This window comes from Parus major, chromosome 4 (genome assembly GCF_001522545.3).
Source record: "Parus major isolate Abel chromosome 4, Parus_major1.1, whole genome shotgun sequence".
Lineage (NCBI taxonomy): Eukaryota > Metazoa > Chordata > Aves > Passeriformes > Paridae > Parus > Parus major.
The window spans coordinates 39,798,162-39,820,443 of record NC_031771.1 but is presented as its reverse complement, the minus strand read 5'-3'; the positions used below and the strand labels follow the sequence as shown (position 1 = coordinate 39,820,443).

The following is a 22,282-nucleotide window of genomic DNA, read 5'->3' as shown; positions in this document are numbered from 1 at the left end:
AACTAGCCTTCCTCTCTCCAAGAAGCAGAAATCAGAAGCAGAAAAACTCCTCCTATTTTGCCATAAGGATTTCTTCTCAGCAAAGAAAAAACATAGTATCACTTACTGCCCTCTGCAGTAAATGGCTGTACAATTTTCAGGACTTAGTGTCCCAGATGGCAGAGAAACAAAACAGTCTGAGATGCCATTTGAATAACAAGAGTCTTGGAAATTCCTTAGTGGTCTGAGAACAAGATCTGCCAGAGTATTTTTTCCAAATGAAATATTATCTGGAGGGAGGGAGAAATAATTCCTTTAAAAATGCTGTGTTTCTGCAACATTGAAATTGCTAAGGTGAAGGGCATGGAGTCACAAGAGCATTCATTGCTGCATGTCACATGGGCTGCAGACTAATGAGCATATTAATATAACATCCTAAGTGGTTGCTACAGCTTCAGAACTGTCATTAGGGAAAAAAAAAGTGGCCTCAGAATATTTGTCTAAGTACAGCCCAGGAAAAATAAACCTGGCTATGTGGGAGTGGAGTGCCTCAGGCCCGAAGAAAGGCTGCTGTTCCTAAAGATGGCATCTCAGGAGACACAGCAGGGAACTTTGCCTGTACAGTCCAATGCTAATTCCCTTAGAAGATATTGTGGATCTCCACCGACAGGAATATCGTCGCAGTTCTGTAACTGGTGAATGTACCATGGGCAGGTTCTTGTCTCTGGGAGTCGAATGTGCTGAAAGGACTGCCTAATTTCAGCAGAGCTTTGGAAACTTGCAGGTCTGCCTCCTCCCACTGTCCTGGGCCACATACCACCTATCTAAGGGGATTAAGCATCACTGTCCACAGCTGTTCAAGTCCATTCACTATCCATTGTCAAATTCCCTTTACTTAAAAGGGAATGGAGACCTTTTTTCTTAAGGGTGCTCTTTGAAGGCAGAAGTGGCATGTTTGAGTGTACCTGGGGAGTTATTACAGCAACAGGGTGAAAATGTTCTTTCTCGTCTCAGGTGACTTTTTTTTTCCCCAAGCAATCTTGTATAGGGATGGCAGAGTTCCTGATACTCTCTGCTTCCGACTCTCTGTTTTAGGATCAAACACTGTTAATTGAGCTATGCATCTTAATACGAAGTCATCACTTTTAATGGATTGAACTAGTGTGAGTAGAAATGTCCTTTACTGTTCTAGGAAGCTGATACAGACCAGGAAGGAATAAACCAGCAGAATATCTTCCACTAAATGAAATGGATGTCAGTTCCCAGGAGGGTTTCACTTAAAAAAATCATACAGTACAGATATTTGTGGTATGAGTTGCAAAGAAAAACACCAGTTTGGAAAGAAGACAGATGGTATTGCTTTATTCTTACCATACTCTTAGCCATCAACAATACAATTCAAACAAATACATAAAGACAGAACTTTTATTAATGTTGCCTCTTTAAAATACTATTTTCTATGGGATGCCCATGTCCTCCCTCTGAAGCAGAAGCTTTGGACCCTCAGTGACCATTTATTTTAGTTGGGAAGCTGGATCCCTGCTGTTTCTAGCAGGCACTCATATCACAGGCCAGAGAAGTACTGCTCGCCTCCAGAACCAGGTTGGTCACAGATTCTGAGCTTGTGTGCTAGAGCAGATCACATCCCACACTGAGCCGGGCACTCAGACTGCTGAAGAGCTGCAGCTGGCATGGGATGAGCAGTTAGCTTATCAGGTTTTGTTAGATGATTGTTAGGCAGAGGTGTGCAAGATTTCTCGTAAGTATAACTAGATCTGGGAAATTTCAGTGCATGAGTGAGTAGAAACTCTATTTTAATCTGCTTTCAAGCAGTTCTTACTGAGGCAAATTCTAAGGGCAAAAGCTATGTATCTGAAGACAAAAGGATATTGAATAATGTATTTTAAACTCTTTCTGTTTATAGTTATAGTTTCAGATCCCCAAACCCCTTATTTATGTTGGTGTTGATCCTTATCTTAAAAGGCTCTATGATATACGAGGTAATAGGCTGCTTCTGTTTTAGAAGTGGTTAAGAAGTGGCCATTATCAGATAATTAGAAACATTTTTTCTTTTTTACGGCAAGGTAATAAACCTAAAGATAATGGATCTCTTTCCCTGGGGACATAAGTGCTACATGTAAAATTAGAAATAGTATATCTCTAAGTTGTTTCCTGGGGAAAAAGCACATGCCATCTTATTTATTGTCACAAAACAGTGTGAATATATTAGTGAGTAGATGTGATTAAAGTTCTTCACACAAATACTTTTTCCCATTGTATTTTACCACAGTCTGCACTACCTTTTGCATACTGCAAATATAATTTCCTTTATTTCAGAGCTCTACATCCGCCATGTTGCCCTGTGGACCAGCTCTGTCCTTTATTCGGTGTCTGGTGCGGAAGAAGAACATCGATGGCGAGAGTCTCGAGGACACCAAGTTGTGCCGATGCTTATCAACATTGGACCTTATAGCCCTGGGCGTAGGAAGTACCCTTGGTGCTGGTGTTTATGTCCTTGCTGGAGAAGTAGCCAAGTCTGATTCTGGACCTAGTATCGTTGTTTCTTTCCTCATTGCTGCCCTTGCATCTGTGATGGCAGGTCTCTGCTACGCCGAGTTTGGTGCTCGTGTTCCCAAGACTGGTTCTGCATATTTGTACACTTACGTTACAGTAGGTGAACTGTGGGCTTTTATCACTGGCTGGAATCTCATTTTATCCTATATTATAGGTAAGCTTAAGAGCAAACACTGGTCCCAGGGGTATCTGAGACAGCAGATAGAACATATGGTCTTAAGGCTGTTTTCCTTTTCTGTCTCTATGCTTAACTCCTGTTTCTTTTTAGTCCTGCTGAGTTGAAATAACCAAAATAATTTGATTAGGTTATTTCCTTCTGTGCATTCACCATTGCAAACAGGGATTTTACAAGTTATTTTTGTAACAGTTTAACAGGTATGAATCGCATACCTTTTATGAAGATTGTGTCAGACAATTCAGTGATAATGCACAAGAATAAACAGGACTTACTTGCCATCCTTGTTCAGCAAAAATAATCTCAGTAAAATCGAGAATCATTTTTTTTCTGAATATACACAGCAAAGACATTTACAAGGACTCCGCAATAGTATCTTATAGTAAAGTCATGGTGTTTAAGTACTAACTTACTATTGTATCCTTTTGCTAATTAACTGCTGTCCTATCAGGTAATCCCACAAAATACAAAGTTGACCAGATGGGAATAAAATCAATGCTTATGTGGCACAGTCAAATAGATATTTCAGTGCTTCAGCAGGGATAACATTTTTGGATTTAAAAATTAATCCTCCGGGAGGAATAATGTGTTCCAAATTTCTATTATATTCTGTATGAGCATTCCTAGCTTTAGATGTATGCCTACAGTATGGTTACTCAAATCATTACAAAACTGATCTTCCCCAGTATTGTATTAAAATGTATTAAATGAGAGAAGTGTATATAAATAAATTGTATTTGGCCATGCACTCTTTACCACAAGAGAGTATTAATTTTAAATTCAGACTCCAGTAGTATATATCTTGCTAGTAAAGTGTTTTTTTTTCCTTTATTACAGGTAGGCAAACTTTCCTTCACGTTCATTCTTAAAGTGCTTTCTTACGTTACTTTTTTATTGTTTAACATATGTCATATTGAAATTCTAGAAATAAGCTTCTTCCAGGATCAGGCATAAATGACACAGAAATAATGTCTGCACTATTTTAGGACTAAATGAGGGGAAAAATGTATATTTTAGTTCTAGAAAAACTTGTTACCATTTAATAACCAAAATTCTTAAACATAAAAATTCTTCAGCAAAACAAACATCACAGGCCCTGCTTTTTCAAATACAAGTAGCAACAAGCTAAGTTTTGTTTCTTTTTCAGTAGAAGCAGCTGTGTCCCACAGTAGGGATGTAAAACCCTAAACATGCATGTGTTTTATGAAGGTACATCAAGTGTAGCAAGAGCCTGGAGTGGCACCTTTGATGAACTTCTTGGAAAACGGATTGGTCATTTCTTCAGTGCCTACTTCAAAATTAATTACTCTGGACTAGCAGAGTATCCTGACTTCTTCGCTGTATTACTTATATTACTTTTATCGGGTAAGAATGTACGATTTAGTTTATGGTGGTTGTGATATTTTACAGATCAAAGTGCTAAATTTTAGGGTTTTTCACCAGAAACACCTTAAAGAAGTTCAGAGGCACATTTGGTATTGGCAGAATGGCTCTGTTAATTAAATGTATATAATAAAATTTTCACATGCACCCTCTTCTCTTGAAACCGAGACATGAATTAATCACTTGTCAGTACTTTTTTTATAAAACCCATGATAGAGATTGACGGTAACAGGAAAATTACACAAGTCTCTGTGTTTTCATGGCTTTATTGCCAATAAATGCTTTCAGAGTGGCCTGGAGGTTAAGCTCTGTAGTTTGGTGATGCGGTCTCCTTAAATTATATATTGCACATGTAGTGGGCATTACCCATTTGTAATGGGGTTTTTCCATCTAAATTGTTCACTTATTTGGTATATAATAACGTTCCCCTTTTTAAGTCTTCAATTGTTTATCCTAGAGTTTATTTGACCTAAAGGGCACCCCAAGGTACTTATATAGACCAAAAGCCTAGTTTGAAACCTGAGTAAACCTTTACTGTCTATTCTTCCAAGTCCTGTTTTTGTCTTTACTCATGTATCGTGCTTTTAAATTGCAAACACTGACCCTAGCTACCTGCTATTTGAGGGATCAGAAGGCTCAAAAATACTGCAACTTATTTCCATCTTTGCATTTAACAATTATTTACCACGTGGAAATGTTCCGCCTGCCTCTGGAAGTGAAGGAAGCAGGAAGTGTATTCTAAAGTGTACAGCTTGTTTTCAGGCAATACTAGAAGCTTTTCAATATTCAGTAGAAGGCTTAACCATATCTCATGTACGTGTCATGTTCAGTCTCTCTTTGGATTAAACCAAAGCAGGAGCTTTTCTTCTCTGGAAAGTAAAACTAAGTTATACGTTTATAACCTGTTTTCTGGCTCTCTTGTTCTGAGTGGGTTCTTTTTTTGTCACAGGAAAACATTTCTGCTCTACCTACTGCTAGGATGAGTGACCAGTGCATCTGAAGGCTTATTAGGTCTCTGTACAAAAAAGAATGGCTTCCTATACTTAGGAAGACCTGGGAGAGGACTAGGTTTAGTCCACTATCCTGTCATGTTTGTGGCTCAGAGCTGCCTATAGGATCTATAGTTCAGACCCTTATGTCCTCAGGAGGGTTGGGAATGAATGTGGAATATAACTGGAGTGGACCTTTCAGTTTCCTCTTCCAAATAAAGGAGCAAAAAATAACACTCTTGAAAGGAGAGCACTGAAATTCCACAAACCAAACTACACAGTCCTAGTTTAGATGCTGACATCTTTTATGTTTTCTCCACTCCCATTGGAGCTTCAGAACATAAGAATTAGAAGCTCTTGAAAAAAGAGGAAATGTTTCCCCTGTTGTTCATCACCACTCCTGTGTTTTCATTTGTGTCCTGTCTTTTCATCCCTACCATCATTTCTTCTTCCCTTCTTTCACATTTGTACTGCAAATTGCCTCTCCAGGTGTCTGTGATAGGAAACCAAACCCCCAGTGAGTGAACTGGGTGGAATTCCCAGCTGCTGAAAGAAGGGGCATGATACAGTAATTGGATTGTGAGCTGTGTAAAGCTGAATCATAGGAGTAGCAGGTGATGTTTTACAGAACGAGGGAAGCACAAGGGAAAGTACACAGAAATCTGGGGTTTGGGCTTTGGCGGTTTTTTTCTGGTTTTTTGTTTTGTTTTTGTTGTTGTGGTTTTCTTGTTTGTTTTTTTAGGGTTTTTTTTGTTTGATTTGGGTTTTTTTGTGTGGTGTTTTGTTTTTTTGGATAACGAAAGGGCTTTAAAAATGCACATACTATGATTCACACTGCATTAAGCTGATTGAGACACTGCCTTTTGGGCAAAAACTGAGCTGAAGAAAGCATACATCTATTTCAATAAAAATATCATTGGAGAAGAAAAGTTTAGAAGCTCAAGATAATTTCTGTGTTCTGATAAGATAGCAAATATCTCATTAGCAAAGTCAGAAACTTTTTAGACTTTATTTTGAGAGGCTTAAAATTTTCAGACTTAATCTCTAAATAATGAGGGAAAGTATGTATGTGATATTAATAGTAATACTTTGAGTGCAAGAGACTTGTGAAAACTTTCCAATTGTATTTAATTTTTTCTGATCTGCTCACTGCCTGTTTCATTAAATTGCTTTAATGCTTTAAACTTTAATACTTAAAACTATTAAAAATCTAATGATAAAATAGAATCCTGATGGAATAACTTTTAGCTTGTTTAAATGCTCTACTCTGTAATATAAAGCCATGTGTATTTGGTGTCTAACTGTTTTCTAGAATCTCTATGCATCAGTGTTGCAAAGAGGAGGCGTGCATTTCTTTTAAAGCTTTTATTAATGAGCAAGGACATAGGACTTTGATGGATGTGCCCTGAAAAATGTAGAGTCAATCATTTACATTGTTAATTTAATAATTGTGCTTGTTTTCTTAGTCTAACAGATAATTCTTCTGTAAGGAATATATTCTACCAATCTGTTTTTACAAAGCATAGAATTCTTGTAACTACTCTTACTCCATGGCATAAAACAGAGAGATGGATCGGCATCTCAGAGAAGTAGAATGTAGCCATTGCTAAAAATACTGTTAAATACTTAAAGAAGAAGCTTTCTCTTCTGTAGTTTCCAATATATTTTCCTGTTGTCATGCTATTGAAAAAGTCTAGCAAGTTTGTGATAATGTTTTTTTTTTAAATCTGGTGATGCTTTTGCAGTATTATTCACAGTACTTACATATATATATATATATATATGTACACACACCTTCTTTTACATGTATCCCTTCTTTAAAATGCCATTTTATTAGTATAATAGGCCATTCATATCTATAAAATATTTTTATTTTACAGGTCTTTTATCTTTTGGAGTAAAAGAGTCTGCATGGGTGAATAAAATATTCACTGCTATTAACATCTTGGTCCTATTCTTCGTTATGATTTCTGGTTTTGTGAAAGGTGATGTTGACAACTGGAAGATAAGTGAAGAATATCTCAGAAACCTTACGGCAGTAATAGAGTAATTTTTAAAAATCTATTTACTTGCTCATATTCTAAGCAGTTTTCTCTTACACATGCTTTATTATAATAAACACTGTTGGTGTTTTAATGTTTTCTCACAAACTTCAAAGCAAGTAAGATGATAGTTATTTGATTCAGATATTCTTCCTTTTGCTGTTATTTTTCTTTCTTACAAGCTTGGACATAAAAATGTCATTGCGTTCAGTTTTGTAAAGCAGACCTCTGTCATGATGAGAACATTTAAACTTTTTTTTCAGAGTTCAAGGGTAGGAGGGTGCAGGTATTTATCCTACCAATAATGAGAAAAAAAGATTGTAATTCTGCTGTACTTTTGTTCTTTATAGGAACCGCTCATCCTATGAAAACGTGACGAGCATGTATGGGAATGGTGGCTTTATGCCATACCATTTCACAGGAACATTGGCTGGTGCTGCAACCTGTTTTTATGCTTTTGTTGGATTTGACTGCATTGCAACAACTGGTATAGTATTTATAAGTGTGGGTATATATGTTTAGCGTGGGGAGATTTTTGCAAAAAAACCCCAAAGAATCACAAACAATATAATCTGTCAACTCTTCTTACTTTGCTTCCAAACCTCTTTCAGTTGATGTAGAATGATTATAAGTTTATTCCTGAACATGGCTGTCTTTCTGAGAAGAAGGAGAAAATTCTGCTTGTTTAATTCCTCTTCTAAAGGAATGATTGCTGCTTTCTAAGTCTGGAAAGTGCTTAGTATGCAATTTTCCTGCTTGAATAATGTTAATCACCTGCTCACTTTTACACTTCTCTGAGATAAGGTTCTCTGTCTTCCCTAATGGCTGATAGGGAATGAGTACATTGACAGTGTAGGTAAATAACTAAAAATTATGGGCTTGGAGTACTCTGAATATACAATGTGTTTTATGACCTTTAATTTACCACTCTTTTAACACTATTTCTGACAACAAAATACTGAGTTCTGTGTGTCTCAGTTTCTTTTACTCAGGTTTTTAAAACTTCTGTTATGGATACAATTCCCATGACTTTGATTAACAAGTCATTTGTCTTTGATGTTATCTCTTAAAGCTGAAGGGGCATTTTCTTTTCTTTTTTTTGGTGGGGCATTTTCTTTTCTTTTCAGGAGAAGAGGTCAAGAATCCTCAGAAAGCCATACCCGCAGGAATTGTGGTGTCCCTACTTGTCTGCTTCATGGCCTATTTTGGGGTTTCAGCTGCACTGACACTTATGATGCCATACTATCTGCTAGATGAGAAAAGTCCTCTGCCAGTAGCATTTGAATATGTTGGATGGGGTCCTGCTAAATATCTTGTAGCAGTGGGATCCCTCTGTGCTTTGTCTACAAGGTAAAGACATTGAAATACTAATTCTATTGGGAAAAGCTGATGAATAATATATTACATTTTTACGTATGTTCATGTGTTCATTTTGAAGTCTCAGTCCATGCAAAGAATTAATAATAAGTATTATAAACAAGTCTTAAACTTAAGCAGGTCTACATGACAGTAGCTGTATTAATTTAGGTTCCTTTTTTTTAACTGTACTGTTATTGAACTCTACCTCTTTGGCAGAAACTTACTGCGCCAATTTTTTTTTTTAAATATAAGTAAGTCTTTTCAAACATATGACCTGCAAGTTATCTTTATTAATTGACAAAGTCAACCTCACCCATTTGTCCTTTTGCTCTGTCCATTCCCAGTGACTCAGCAGCTTTATGGGCACTGTGTATTTGCAGGCAAAATTGAAGACATGATTAAGTAGCTGCACTCCTCATCTTCATTGGCTGTCTCTGTTTTCCTCCAGTAGCCAGTCTGTCTTCTGACATCATCCCTTCCTGTGGTTTCTGTGTGGGTATTTGAGATGTAGATTATAGCTATGAAAATATTATAATTTATTACTCTTTGTGAAACTGTGAATGTAACCTTAACATATTATTTTGGTTAAAAAGATCAGCGAGGGCACAATATGTATTAGTATGTGTTCGAATATATTACACCCCATTGTAATATGATACAAACACTTTAATAAGATAGAAAATTGCTTGATACTTGAATTTAGGGGTAGAAAAATGCTGATGCCAATCTTTTACTTGAGTTTATGTAGGTAAGGAGTCATTTTCTTGAGCTTCTTTGAGAAAGATACACTCATAAATCAAAATCAGTTCATTTGCAATAAAATTTCTCTCCTCTCTGCCCTTCATACTTGTGTCTCACAAGCATTACTGGATGTACCTAGCACCTGTAGTATGTAAGAGCTGTACCTTCTTTAAGTGATATAGCTGTTTCTCTAAAGAAGGAAAGGAAACCCTTCACCTGGTTAAAAACCTGTGTGCTTGCTGCAGAGGTTATACTCACTATGATTTCACATTTTGTTTTCTTAATTAAAAGTATTTCTTTTTGAGAGAAAGGAACCACCTAATTTAAGAAGAATGTTTAAGAGCTTCAAGTTATCAATGGTTTAAAAGCTTTATGTGTTCTGCTAATAACAAATCTAAATAAAATTAGCTTTACTTCTTCCAAAGAAAAGTCTTAATGGAGCTTGCCTAGAGGTGCTTTAATCAAAATAATTAATTTGCCCAAGTAAATTTGTATGGTGCTTACTTTGAATTACTGTTAATCAGCAGGCTTACATGGAAATATAGAGTGTTAGGGATACTGCTTATGCTTATTTATTTGTTGCTGCTGACTGACAGACTTTCTCCAGGAAGACTAAAGCTTAATTGCATAGTTAGTGTGATCTAGAACATATTCCTGGTCCATTAACAACCAAGAACTACGGTGATGGCAAGAATTGTCTTGTTAATTTGGATTCTGTCTGATGAAGAAATTTCATTACCTAAATTAATTTAATAATAATAAATCATCTTTGCAGTTAAAAAAAATCTATTTGTGTCTGATCTGTAGTACCTTGGGCTATGGGGCTTTCTGGTTTTGTCTTACAACCATACGTTTTGTTTCTCTATGTGCCATTAATTAACATTTTTTTATCTTGTCCACGAATACAATTCTGCATGAATTGTGTTTGCCATGTTGCATGTGTTTGCTTTTTACTCAGTCTTCTTGGATCCATTTTCCCAATACCACGTGTAATCTATGCTATGGCGAAGGATGGGTTGCTTTTCAAATGTCTAGCTCAAATCAATTCCAAAACGAAGACCCCACTAGTTGCTACTCTATCGTCTGGTGCAGTAGCAGGTGAGACTAAGAGTTGATCCTTGTGAAGAAAGGTGCACTGCTAAACATGTTGCATATATGGAAATAAACCACTGTTGTGCAGCTTTGATTTGCTTTGGACTGAAATGATCAAATTTGCTTGTTGCTAGGTGAAGTAGTATACCAGTAAAACTTTTCTCTACCTCTACCAAGATTTTTACTTGTTGGTTTTACTCAAGTACTTTCAAAGCCTAGGGTCAAAATGAACAATAACCCAAAACCAAGAACATCAGTCGACCAAACAAAATCCCAAGAGCAGCAACACAGAGCCTAAACAAAACTATACCTAAACCCATTAACTCCTCCAAGCTTTCTTTTTGTGTAGCTGGGTTTACCAGTAAAGCATTGTGCTTTTAATAACCTGTACTTGAACTATACATTTTTCTGTTCTAGTCTTCTCGGCTCTATGTTCCCTTTGCCCCGAATTCTGTTTGCCATGGCACGTGATGGTTTACTCTTTAGTTTTCTTGCCAAAGTGAATAAGAGGCAGGCACCAGTTCCTGCCACCTTGACAACAGGGGTCATCTCTGGTAAGCTCTCAAAGCCCGTGTTACTTAAAACTGAGATTTCAACACTCTATGCACGTGCATGGTATATTTTTGAAAAGGGCTGCTTGTTAACTTCCCTTGCATGTACAATGGGAACAAAATTACTGAGTAATCAATGGGTGTAAGAACTCCAGATCAAGCCAATCATGGTGGTGGTGATGACCTTAATGTCACAGAATTCAATTTTTTTTTTTATTTTTTTTATTTTTTTTTATATTAACCCCTGTATGGTGAATAAGCTTGTTGCTTAATCTGAGTCCCTTAGGCTAATGCTCTACTGAGAGGGCTTTCTTGTCTGATGTAGACCTAATATATTTGTCCCATCTATAATGGGGGGGAAATAACTGTCACATTTTTTATTATGAGATATAAGGAAAAAAACTACATTTGCAGCGGGATCAACTTTTTTGTAAACTACAAAGATTTTTTTTAAATTCTCTTCCAAAGAAAATGGTTGTTGTTGTATAGGCTTACCAAGTTGTGGTTGAGGGCATATGTGTGTTGGGGTCTCATGTGCACATATATGTATACACAGACATGCCTACATATATTTTGGGAACCATTGCCAACTCCTTATAAGTTCTTAACGTACAACTCTCACTTTTCTTCATACTTCTTGCAGAGGTACGTATAGCTATGCCCAAATTTCATCGTCATTTTAGTGGGATGTCTAATTGCCCAGGAGAACTGGAAGCTTTAGAAGTATTTAGCTCAAAGGCAAATAAATATGTTTTTTAAGTAATTCAAATATCAAATATATGCCTTAGAACTTTTATCAACCTTGCCTAAAAGTAATCTCGAATAAGAGGTTGAGGCATGAGACTATAATATTTTTATTTATAGTCAGGATCATCCTCAGATGCTAGGAGACTGGAACTGCTCACACTGCATACTTGACAATAGATCAGAAAAACACAGTCATTGTCTAGATAGTTCCCACATGAAGCGTTATTATCAGTTCCCTTTTCTTCGGCCAGAGTAAAAATAGATTGCATAGCATTACTTTTATTATTTCAACTTAATTTTATTTGAATTTATCTTATTGACGTATTCTCCTATAAGAATTTGGAAGTGCAGTTTTGTGGGATGAAATCAAGATCTTTATGTGAAATCACAGTTATGATAAGAAGAAAGAATAGTGTATTACCAGCTGGGAAAATGATTGATACAGTTATACAGCCCTGTCTGTAGCTCTGCAGCAGCTGACATTGGACTGCTTTTAGACAATCCGGGGAATTTGGTGCATCAACACTGGAAAACAGCTTTACCTACTGCTGGAGAAAGAGTAATTTCTTCTATTTTTTTTTTTTTAAAAAATCCATATTTGATATTTTGTGGTCATAAACAGTTTTGATAGAATAGTTCTGGATGTATGTGACAGCTTATATTATCTGACTTTTCTATGCATTTGTAGCATGAATAGTTTTACAGCTGTAAGAAATGTTAAGGAGATAAGACATTTAATTAAGGTTATCAAGTCAAGACTACAGCTGAGGCAACCTTCACGTGTTATGATGTGACTGACCTTTCCACCGGTGGTAATCACCATGGCACACCTTTGCACACGGCAGAATATTTTGGTGTCAGTCCACTTTCACCATAAATGGACCTACTGTTGTCTCTTAGAGTAAAATTAAGAAAGGTGGAAAAAGAAATATTCTGCCATTTATTTATTTATTTATTTATTTATTTATTTTAGTAGAGAAGAACTACTAAGAAGAAACTTGCAGACATTTTTCACTTTGTTTCTGAAGTTAAATAATGTCCAGGCTACAGAGTAGCCTTTTAAACCTAGGATTAAAAATTAAATATAGCTATTGTACATGAGGTTTTAGTAGGTTCTGTTCTTCCTCAGCTTTGCTCTTCAGAGCATAAAAAGCAGAGAGGTATTAAAAAAATCTACACTGCAAATTACTTTTTGGATTTAGGAATGTCCACTCTCATTAAAGAAAACAGGATGGTCTTTCTTAATTGGAAATAGAGACTCTCAGGTTATGTTAAAGTTCTGTAATCCAGGAGTCCCGTTTTCAGGAAATCACATTTTGGATCAAATACCAGGGAAGCATGTGTCCATGTGTTTGTGCATGTAGGCAGCTGTTTACAAATACATGAATAAATGCATACCATAAATATGAAATATAAATATTTTCATATAGAATTATAAATGTTTTAAATATTTAAAATTTAAATAAAAATTCTATATTAAAATCATAATTAATTTTGAATATAAAATAATTTGGATATATACACAGTGTATACAGTGTATAAACACTATATAGGCATCTAAAAAGACATTTAATAGTTTCTTTTGAGTTTGAGATTACTGATGATTCAAAAAATCTTCTTCTCAAAAACATTAATAAAATACAAATATTTTAAGATGCTCTTTGAGCCCATGTCATCATTCAAATGTCATGTCATCATTCACATGTCAACTTTTCAAATCAATTGAAATTAGCTTTTCATTACTGATTAGCTTCTCCTAATTTCTTTATTAATAATGCTTCTGTGTGAAAACAGCATAGCCAAAAAAAGATATTCCAGAATTTCCAAATGAATGTAGCATTAGCTTTTATAAACACAAGATTTCTATAATTACTTCCACTGTCATGGAAGTTTCTGCTCTAAGTTCAGTGATATAAAAATATTAATTCTTGAGCAATGTTACTGCTCATTCCTGAGGGTGAATTGAAAACTATTTTTATTAAGATAACCATTAAAAAATTCCCACAAAACTATTTTGTTTGAGACAACTCCTGAAAGTCCTTTTCATGTAGAGCTCTTTCCCAGCTCAGCAGAAATTTTACATCACAATGACTTTTTCTCAGATGTGCAGTGGGATCCATCCTTTCAGCTTTGATGAGATTCTGCCGCAGGATCTGAATTTCATTCTATAAAAATGTATTTTTAATGTGGCCCAAATTCAACAATATCTGTGCAAATACTTAAAGCTGAAAAAGTCCAATATGAGCATTTGATTGTGCAGCATGACTGTATGACTCATCAGTGCCTACCTATATGAATGAGATTACCAGCTGTAGGGAATTACATTTGCAATGTTAGCAGTAGCTTCAAAAATGTGGTTTTAAGGATTATCGTGATTTTGCTCATATTGCTGTCAGTAAAACAGTAAGTTACACTGGACAGATTTTAAAATCTTAGCTTAATATATCTATAATATTAATCTTGGCACTTACAGTTAGGCTTGAGGATCTTAAACTTCTTTACCAGTGTGAATGATTCTACAATTCTATGTCAGTCTCCTGGAATTTTTCCCATTTCTTTTCTTTTTTTAGCTGTAATGGCATTTCTGTTTGACCTAAAGGCTTTAGTGGACATGATGTCGATTGGGACACTTCTTGCTTACTCCCTTGTGGCAACCTGTGTCCTCATTCTTAGGTGAGCCAAAAACATCCTTTGTATTCTACTGTGGGGGTTTTTTTGGGTTGTTCAGTAAATAAAGAGAAGACATGTTTTCTGCTAGATAGCCAGTAGCTGTAAACATATAAATGGTTTCTAAGCATTGACTCCTCAAAGAAAACAATGGTATATTGTTACATATGTATGGCTGTGAGTTGGGTTAAGCTTCTGGTGAAATCTAGAAACCCTTTATTTTCCAGAAGAAGTATTGGTCCAAGCATTAGTCCCAAAGGTACTAAATATAAGTTTGAGTATAGAATTCAGTGAATGATACTTGTATATGGATAGCATCTATGCTTTACATCAGGCATATTGCATTTTGGGGACTATATGTGAAAGGTGTGGGTGTTCTAGGTGGTTCACAGGATGAACAAGTTCAAATAGTTACTTTGTATTTTCCTAGTCAGAAATACGGGACTGGAAAAGTGTTTTAAGATGTGGTAGCCCTAGAAGAGAGTTAAAATATTATCTCTCAATATGTGAGATTATAAATACTTTCCTTCTCAGTAAAGTAAATGAAAGTAATAACTTTGATTATTTACTTTTCAGTAAAACTCTGGTATTGGTCATTTTTGTGAGGCTATGGAATTAGGTATGACTAGCTACAGCTCACTTTATTGTGTATTGCTCTTTTTATTTTAAGAAGTCAGCCTGTATTACTTGAGGCTAAGTAATTAACTTTGAAAAGTGTAACAGTTTAAATTCAGCTCAAATTCATTGTTGCAATAATTCACACTTTAAAAGAGAAGCCTATTTATTTTAAAAGGACCTTAATACCTTATGTATTTATAAAAATGCACTTAAAAGCTAACAAAGTGGATGCCAGTTTTTGGTCAATGCCAGTTAGAAGCCTCTTATAGTATGGGAAGCAAGTCAGAAATAAGATCCCTTACTCTTCCTTTGCTGTTGTCTACCAGACCCTGTCCTATCTTTCTGTACAGGACTGGTCATTTATTTGAGATATTGGTGCATTCAGGTAGCTTAAAAAACTGCCAAAATTTTAAAATGTCCAAACAAACCAATCCAAAAAGTGAGTTGGCCATAGAATTTTTATATATGATAGTGACTAATAATGCTGTTTCAATGCAGTTGTAACTTGGGAAGTTCTAATGGTCTACTGAAAAAAAATTAGTACTTCAGTACATTCCTAGAGTCATATTACTTCAAATCTGGAATTATGATCAATGTTTTTTTGTTCTTCTGTTTTATGAGTAGGTACCAACCCACCTATGAAGAACCAAAACACTCTCCAGAAAAAGCAGCTTTGGCTGCAGCTGGAAGTGAATCTGCAGTAAGTGAGTCACAGATAAACATGATAGAAGAGAATCGCTTCCATCTTCAGGCCTTGATTAATCCATCCAGTTTACCGACTGAGCAGACTGCAGCTATAGTTAACTTTTTGGTGGGCCTCTTAGGTAAGTATTGGGCTGTCCAAACTCAGGCATGCATTCCATTTACAGTGGAATTATACCAAAGAAATAATTAAAAATCTACTGATAACATGCCTTCTTTCAGCCATACATGTGTCTTTCTCTGCTTTTATCCTTCTTGATGAATTGATCTAATCTGCAGTCATTTTCATATAATTAAACATATTCATAACAACAGTACATGTTGAAGCTTGATATCACTCTTCTTAAAAGTCACTTTCTCTTCAACGCAGAGATTAAGTGACCTCTTTCTGTAATTTTGTTTTTCATACAGCTTGCTTGATTTGTGGCTTGAGTGTCCTCATTACATATGGGATTCATTTCATTGCTAACTTGGAGCCCTGGAGTATTGGCCTACTTGCTTTATTGGTGATATCCTTCATAGTTACCATTCTTCTCATCCAAAGGCAGCCTCAGAACCAGCAGAAAGTAGCCTTTATGGTGAATAACTTATTCTCTGTGTTATTCTCTGATGAGAGGTTTGGATGGGTTCTAATGTGTGGGAGAGAGAACTTAAAGGGTGGAAAAGAAGACAGAAACTGATGAGTGTACAATCATTTGTCTGTGTAATCTGCAATCCTTTGGACCTAATACAGAGTATAAGTCCTTTCATTTTGCACTTTAACTTATGTTCTAAGATCAGATATTCTATGGAAATAATGTAATGATGAAGATCAAGGAATCTGGTGGAGCTGGGGGAGCATTTCTGAATAAGAGAGATATTTTTCAGCTGTAAAGACAGGAATTCATTAGTATATGTTCTGCACAAACTAGAAAGATGTCTGTAGCCTTAGAGAATGTATATTAAACATAATGTATTTTAAAAGTTTAAGATCTATAGAAAATGTTGGTTAAATCCAGTGAAAATTTCACTACATTATAAGAGCAAAAATTCAATTCTTTATTAGTGATTATATGTTACCTCTAGTTTGTGTTACTTAGCTGAAGTGTGATATGAAAAAAAAATATGTTTAACAGAAACATATTAAATATTTCTTTTTAGGTTCCACTACTGCCATTTTTGCCATCGTTCAGTATACTGGTAAATATTTACTTGATGGTACAATTAAGTGGGGAGACCTGGATGAGATTTAGCTTCTGGATGTTACTTGGTATGTATTGGTGTTCTATTTATTTCAGTGACTTCATAGACTAGAGCTCTTGATTTCAAAACATTATTTTCCTTCAAATATTTGAAAAAATCTCTGTGATTTAATAAAATTCAGCTAATATTTCTACTCAAAAGAAAGAGCATGCTTCAGAAGAAGTATTTCTTTGCAGTCAAAATTACAAATATAGTTTTTAGGTAATAGGAAGAATTCCAGTAAGTCATTCTTTCCTAGTAAGTGTAGCCAAAATTATGTAGAAACTTGCTTGTAACAGGTTTTTTCCCTGTATAAAGAAAGTATATCAGTCTGTCTTCTTATAGATCTAGGAAATGGTATTAATTCCACCTACACATAAATTAGAGATAATAGTTTCCATAACTTATTAGAACATTTTATTATGCAAAAATGATGTACTGGAATTTCCTGTAGACACAGGGAAGACCTGAAGCATGAGCTCTGATTCAGATATTTGAAGAAGAAAATTTTTTTGCAGAAATCTGTTCAGCCAGAGAGAAATATTTACTTTTTAATGCACTACTTGCCTGAAAACCCTATGAACTTTTTTATTTCCTTTTGGAAGGCTTCCTCATTTACTTTGCTTATGGCATCAGACACAGTGTTGAAGGTCATCGTGGCAATGGAGATGATGATTCTTTTTCAGAAAATAGTGGGATGCAAGAAAAGAACCCAGTGGATGACCCTGAAAATGCAAATGAAAGAGATCAATTTCTTCCACATGAAAGTACAAGTGAATGTTAAATTCTCCAAACACACCAATCTTTTAAACCTTCAATTGGAATTTTACTTGCAGACTGAAATTTCAGAAGCTTTCTGCCAACATGTACCTCTCGAAAGTGTTTACTACAAAACCTAACTGATATATTGGACAAGCTGCTAATCCATCTTCATCATTTCAGAACTGACATCATGAAGATTAATATTTAAATTTAAAAGAAAAAAAGGTACCCTTTGGTAAGCAAAAATTTGGAGACATTGTTTGAAGTGTCATCCAAAATCACTGGCAGTCATCAGTTATGAAGAATTTTAGAACTGTCTGCAAGAAGTTCTGAGTATTTGACAATGCATTGTGAGCATATGTGCCTTTCATACCTTCACCTTATCTTTGGTACATGTTTTGGCAACAATCTAAATTGTCTTTTTTCTGTTGCAGTAACTCATCGGAGATAAATTACATTCATACAGCCCTGGAAAGTATTTGCAAAATGAATGGTAATTGTATGGATTAGATACTTTGTAAAAATTAGAGGAGCATTTATTTATGTAAAAAGAAGTAGTTGCTTATCTTTACTAAACATGACTATTCATCCATAGTCATGGAGAACTCAGTGAAGATACTTCAAAAGTTTTTAGTCCCTCTAAATAGCATTTAAGATTTCTACTTAAGTGCATGCCTTTTCTTTGAAGGACACTGTTTGTATAGAATAATACAAGAGAAGCTCTCTTGTTTTCTGCAAAGTCATCTGGGAAATAATCTGTTGGTTACAGTCTGGATAGCGGCAAACAAAAATGATTTAGCAATTTTGTGCTTTTGACTTCAGAAGGGCCAGAATTTCATCTGACTAAATAATTTGGTACTTACCTGAAGCAGTCATCCAGTTTTCCTCCTTACTACTCATTTTTTTTCCTATATATTCTCCTTTATACGTGTTCCAGAACTGATATTGCTGAGATTCGCATTAGACATTGCTTCTTCTAAGAAAAATTAATGCACAAAATCCCAGGTTTCTTTTCAGATGGTAGTGGAGGTTAAAAAACCAGAGGTCTGGGCTTTGGGGAAAAAACTTATCAAAACAGTATTTCAGTGCTTCATTAAGCCTTAAAAGTATGTTAGTGTAGCACTTTTTTTGTGAGCCAAGCCTACATCCACAAATCCATTCATGTGGGTATGATGTCTGAATGCTAATTTATGTAGAGAACCAAACTGGTGTGGCAGTGCTGGGTAAACAATTATTTTAATGCTGGTAAAACCAGAAAATGTTCTTCTTTCAACATAAGTCATGTTATCTGTCAAAGGCACACAGGTATTTTAACACTTTTTCTCAGCAAGGAGTAGGTTCAAGTCCCATGAAGGATTCCACATTATCAAGTCATTTTTCAAGAATATATTTACAAAAAATCCTTTCCTAGAGAAAGAACTGTCTTGGACTTTGTCATGGAGAGTTGCAATCTGTTGCTGGTACTAACCATTGGTATTAATCTCTATTGTTAGGTATAAGAACTTTAGATGCCGTGAGAGCTATGTTGGTTTACAGTGAAGAGCACCTTTTCATAACAGCTGGAATTTTATGAAAAAAAAGAACGAAAAAAAGAACTAGTTAGGCTGCTTCTGACTCTCTCCTTTTTCAGAGAGAAAATTTTTCAGAGCAATGAGTCGCTCTTTTTAATCTTAAAATTACTTCTTTCCCAGTAGTCTTAAATCCTCAGCTTCAAAAAAGCCATTGCTGTGGGACAAGTCAGCTGTGCCCATGTGAAGCTTTTGTGTGATGTCTTTACAAGCCTACAGTGAAATACAGCTCTTACAATTCCTTCCACATCTCAGCATGTGCGAAGCACAGACTTATGTTTTGCTATGATTGTTGATGCCACAGAGCAGGCCAGTTAAGTTCCCAAGACACAAACTGCTGCTGTTCTGTGATGTGCAAGGAAGCCTCCATTCCCTCATAGGGAATGCATGTGCACACCTGTCACACATACGCATCTGTCTGAAATTAACCCACAGTGAATTTGATGTACTGGTTAAAATAATTTCTGTATTGCACTGGACTTTTTCTTTGAATGGATACCGCCAGTATAATTAGCTTCTGACTAAAGCAAGTGCTAGCTAAGGCCTCTGGAGAAAATTAAAGAAAGTATATTTTCTAGCTTATTTACCTGATGAATGTGTCAGCACTTTGTGTATTGACAGATTCCCCTTTCATTTGTATTTCTCCCCCCTTGTTAGGGAAATTAATTATTTTTAAATAATAGGATGTGCCTGTCCAAGTGTTGCTAAGACAGATGGGAGGAGCTTCAGTACCAGAACTACCCACATAACTAATGAGATATAATATTAAATTAAAGTCATTATGTACTCTTAGTTGCTTCAAATGTGCAAAATTTATTTATATGTGTGTATAGTCATTATTAGTGTCTCAGTGAAAACAGGTAATTATGGTAATACAGGTAAATATAGTAAATATGATGTGCATTTGTATATGCAGTCAAAATTCCAGATGCTTTAATGGGGCTCAGCAGAAGCAAAGGATGAGCCATGCTAGTCCTTACACAGGAGCAATGGATGCAAGAAATTCTGATTTTGCTCTCACATTTGCTCTATCTCTGTACTTGCTGGAAGATCAGCTGAAAGCACAAGTCCATTGGAATGAAATCATTGGTTTTTTTAACAGTGTTGTTGATATTGTAAATTGTTCTGTGCAAATAATAATGGTACGTATTAATACAAAATATGTACTTTTGAAGGTAGCTTACTGGGTTTTTACTTCCCTTGTAGAAAAAAATTCTCATAAACTTAATTTTTGTTTCTAAATTATTCATGTTAACTAAAGTGATCTTCCTGTGGTATTATAGTCCTAATTCTGCAGTGGGAAGTTTTATGAAGTAACTTAGATTTCATTGTCAGTTATCATGGATAACATTTATCACGGTACATTTCTTTCTGACGGTACAAAAATTATTCTGTTAATAACAGGATGCTTTTTCCTGCGCAAGAAATGCAGGTCAGATTCCTGAAATCTGTCATATTGTGCTTATGTTACCAAGTGTTAAAGCCGTTTATATTACCTGCTGTTGGAGAACTATCAGCAGTAAATGTCAACAGTAGTGATACAGAGTTACTTATGTACTTAAGTAAGAATTGATATGTGTCATCTAGAGACATCAAATGATACAATGAATTTAGAGGCAAAACTTGGTAAAGCTTAAATATATATTCTGTGTTTTATTACATGATAAATGTACGAGTCATGTCACCCTTCCCCTAAAATTTATGAAAAAAAAAATAAATCTATATTTAAGAAATATAAGACATAGTGTTTTCACAGAATTTTTAATAAGTGTCAGTATCAATGTGCCTTAAACATTCTGAGGTGGTAACAGTGCAGGAAACCTGTGTGGGACTGTGTAATTGGGTATGAGGCCTTTGACACTGAGGCACATTCTTACAATAGGAATTTAATTCAAAAGAAGGCTGGCATGTCTTACTTGAGGGCATAAAAAAGAGAATGAAAGCACCTTTTTAATGCTCTTGGGCCCTAATTCTTCCTAGACATGCTGGTAAGTCTGTACAAATTATAGTATGCTCACTGAAGGCACTGAGGTTACTCAGTGTTAAGCAAATATATATTCTACAGAAAGTGTGGATGGTATTTTATATAGCCTAGGATCTTTGTGTTTGTTTTTAATTTCCTGTACCTTTAGTATTTCTTTCTGGTATGTGTTTTGAGGACCTCTGCATTTTTAATAGTTGGACCTTTTCAAAGCTAAATATAATGCATTTACCAGGTACTGATCTATTTTCCATTTGATCTTAGAAATCAAACTCCTTAACATGAGCTAAGTTGAAGGATTTCTGTGCATAGACATGTAGACATGCATTACAAAGAGCTGTATGTGTGTATATATATATATTTTATTGTCAGTTGGAAAAATTCTGTTGCTTTTGTATGTTTTCATGAGCCTTGTGCCAGGTCAACTCCAGCTTCACTAAGTTTACTTGGAGTCAGAATACAAGGAGTTGATTATTTAGGAGAACTTTTTTCTTTTGTGGTACCAGAAAGTAAAGCATGAAATATGCTTTACATATCTTTAAAAACAATTATGTGTGCATCATTTTAAAAAACATTAGCGTTCATATTCATCTTTTCTTTCTGTTTGTATGTACATTTTAATGATTATTTCTGTATTGTATGCTGCTGAGCATTTAAAGTATAGATAGGATGATTTATGCAATTTAAACTACAAATCTGTATTTCTTTGAAGTGCCCTACCAAAATCAAGTCTTGAATTTTTATGAATGTAAAAATGCTTGTATTTAAGAATATGGTGCTTTTTTCCCCACTTTACAACAGAATTGTTATCAGTGACATTTTTAGTTACCTTAGTTCCAAATTTTAATGGAAATTACATTGCTCCTCATTTACTGTAAAATGTGCTTTGTGGGATAACAATTGTGCATTTGTTCCATATTTTTAAATAAAGTTGAATATCACTTGTATGTCCTTCATACAGCAGACATAACTTTAATCACAGCTATAGTTTTAGTTAACATTAAAATAGAATAATGACTTGAAATTGAGTATGTCAGATATCTAATGATATTATACACATCATAGCACATTTAAAATAAATAACATGATAACACAGTATAGAGGGGAAAACACAACCATGTCTTATGTTTA

The 22,282-nt window shown here is 35.1% G+C and overlaps 1 protein-coding gene across 14 annotated transcripts in view; it reads left to right on the top strand.

Moving 5' to 3' along the window:
* Nucleotides 1–22,282, top strand: part of SLC7A2 (solute carrier family 7 member 2) — a 61,133-nt gene that overhangs the window by 29,036 nt on the left and 9,815 nt on the right. For 4 of the 14 annotated variants that reach the window (XM_015623859.2, XM_015623858.2, XM_015623860.1 and 1 more), the window contains exons 2-12: nt 2,317–2,707; nt 3,938–4,093; nt 6,981–7,146; nt 7,493–7,629; nt 8,270–8,492; nt 10,201–10,340; nt 14,203–14,305; nt 15,542–15,741; nt 16,031–16,197; nt 16,760–16,868; nt 17,446–22,107. In XM_015623859.2, coding sequence (XP_015479345.1) covers nt 2,332–2,707; nt 3,938–4,093; nt 6,981–7,146; nt 7,493–7,629; nt 8,270–8,492; nt 10,201–10,340; nt 14,203–14,305; nt 15,542–15,741; nt 16,031–16,197; nt 16,760–16,868; nt 17,446–17,624 — 1,956 coding nt within the window. In that variant the 5' untranslated portion in view covers nt 2,317–2,331 and the 3' untranslated portion in view covers nt 17,625–22,107. Of the gene's footprint in view, nt 1–2,316; nt 2,708–3,875; nt 4,094–6,980; nt 7,147–7,492; nt 7,630–8,269; nt 8,493–10,200; nt 10,341–10,751; nt 10,889–14,202; nt 14,306–15,541; nt 15,742–16,030; nt 16,198–16,759; nt 16,869–17,445; nt 22,108–22,282 lie in introns of those variants that run through there. The other 10 variants (XR_004496927.1, XR_004496928.1, XR_004496931.1 and 7 more) reach the window with 9 other exon arrangements.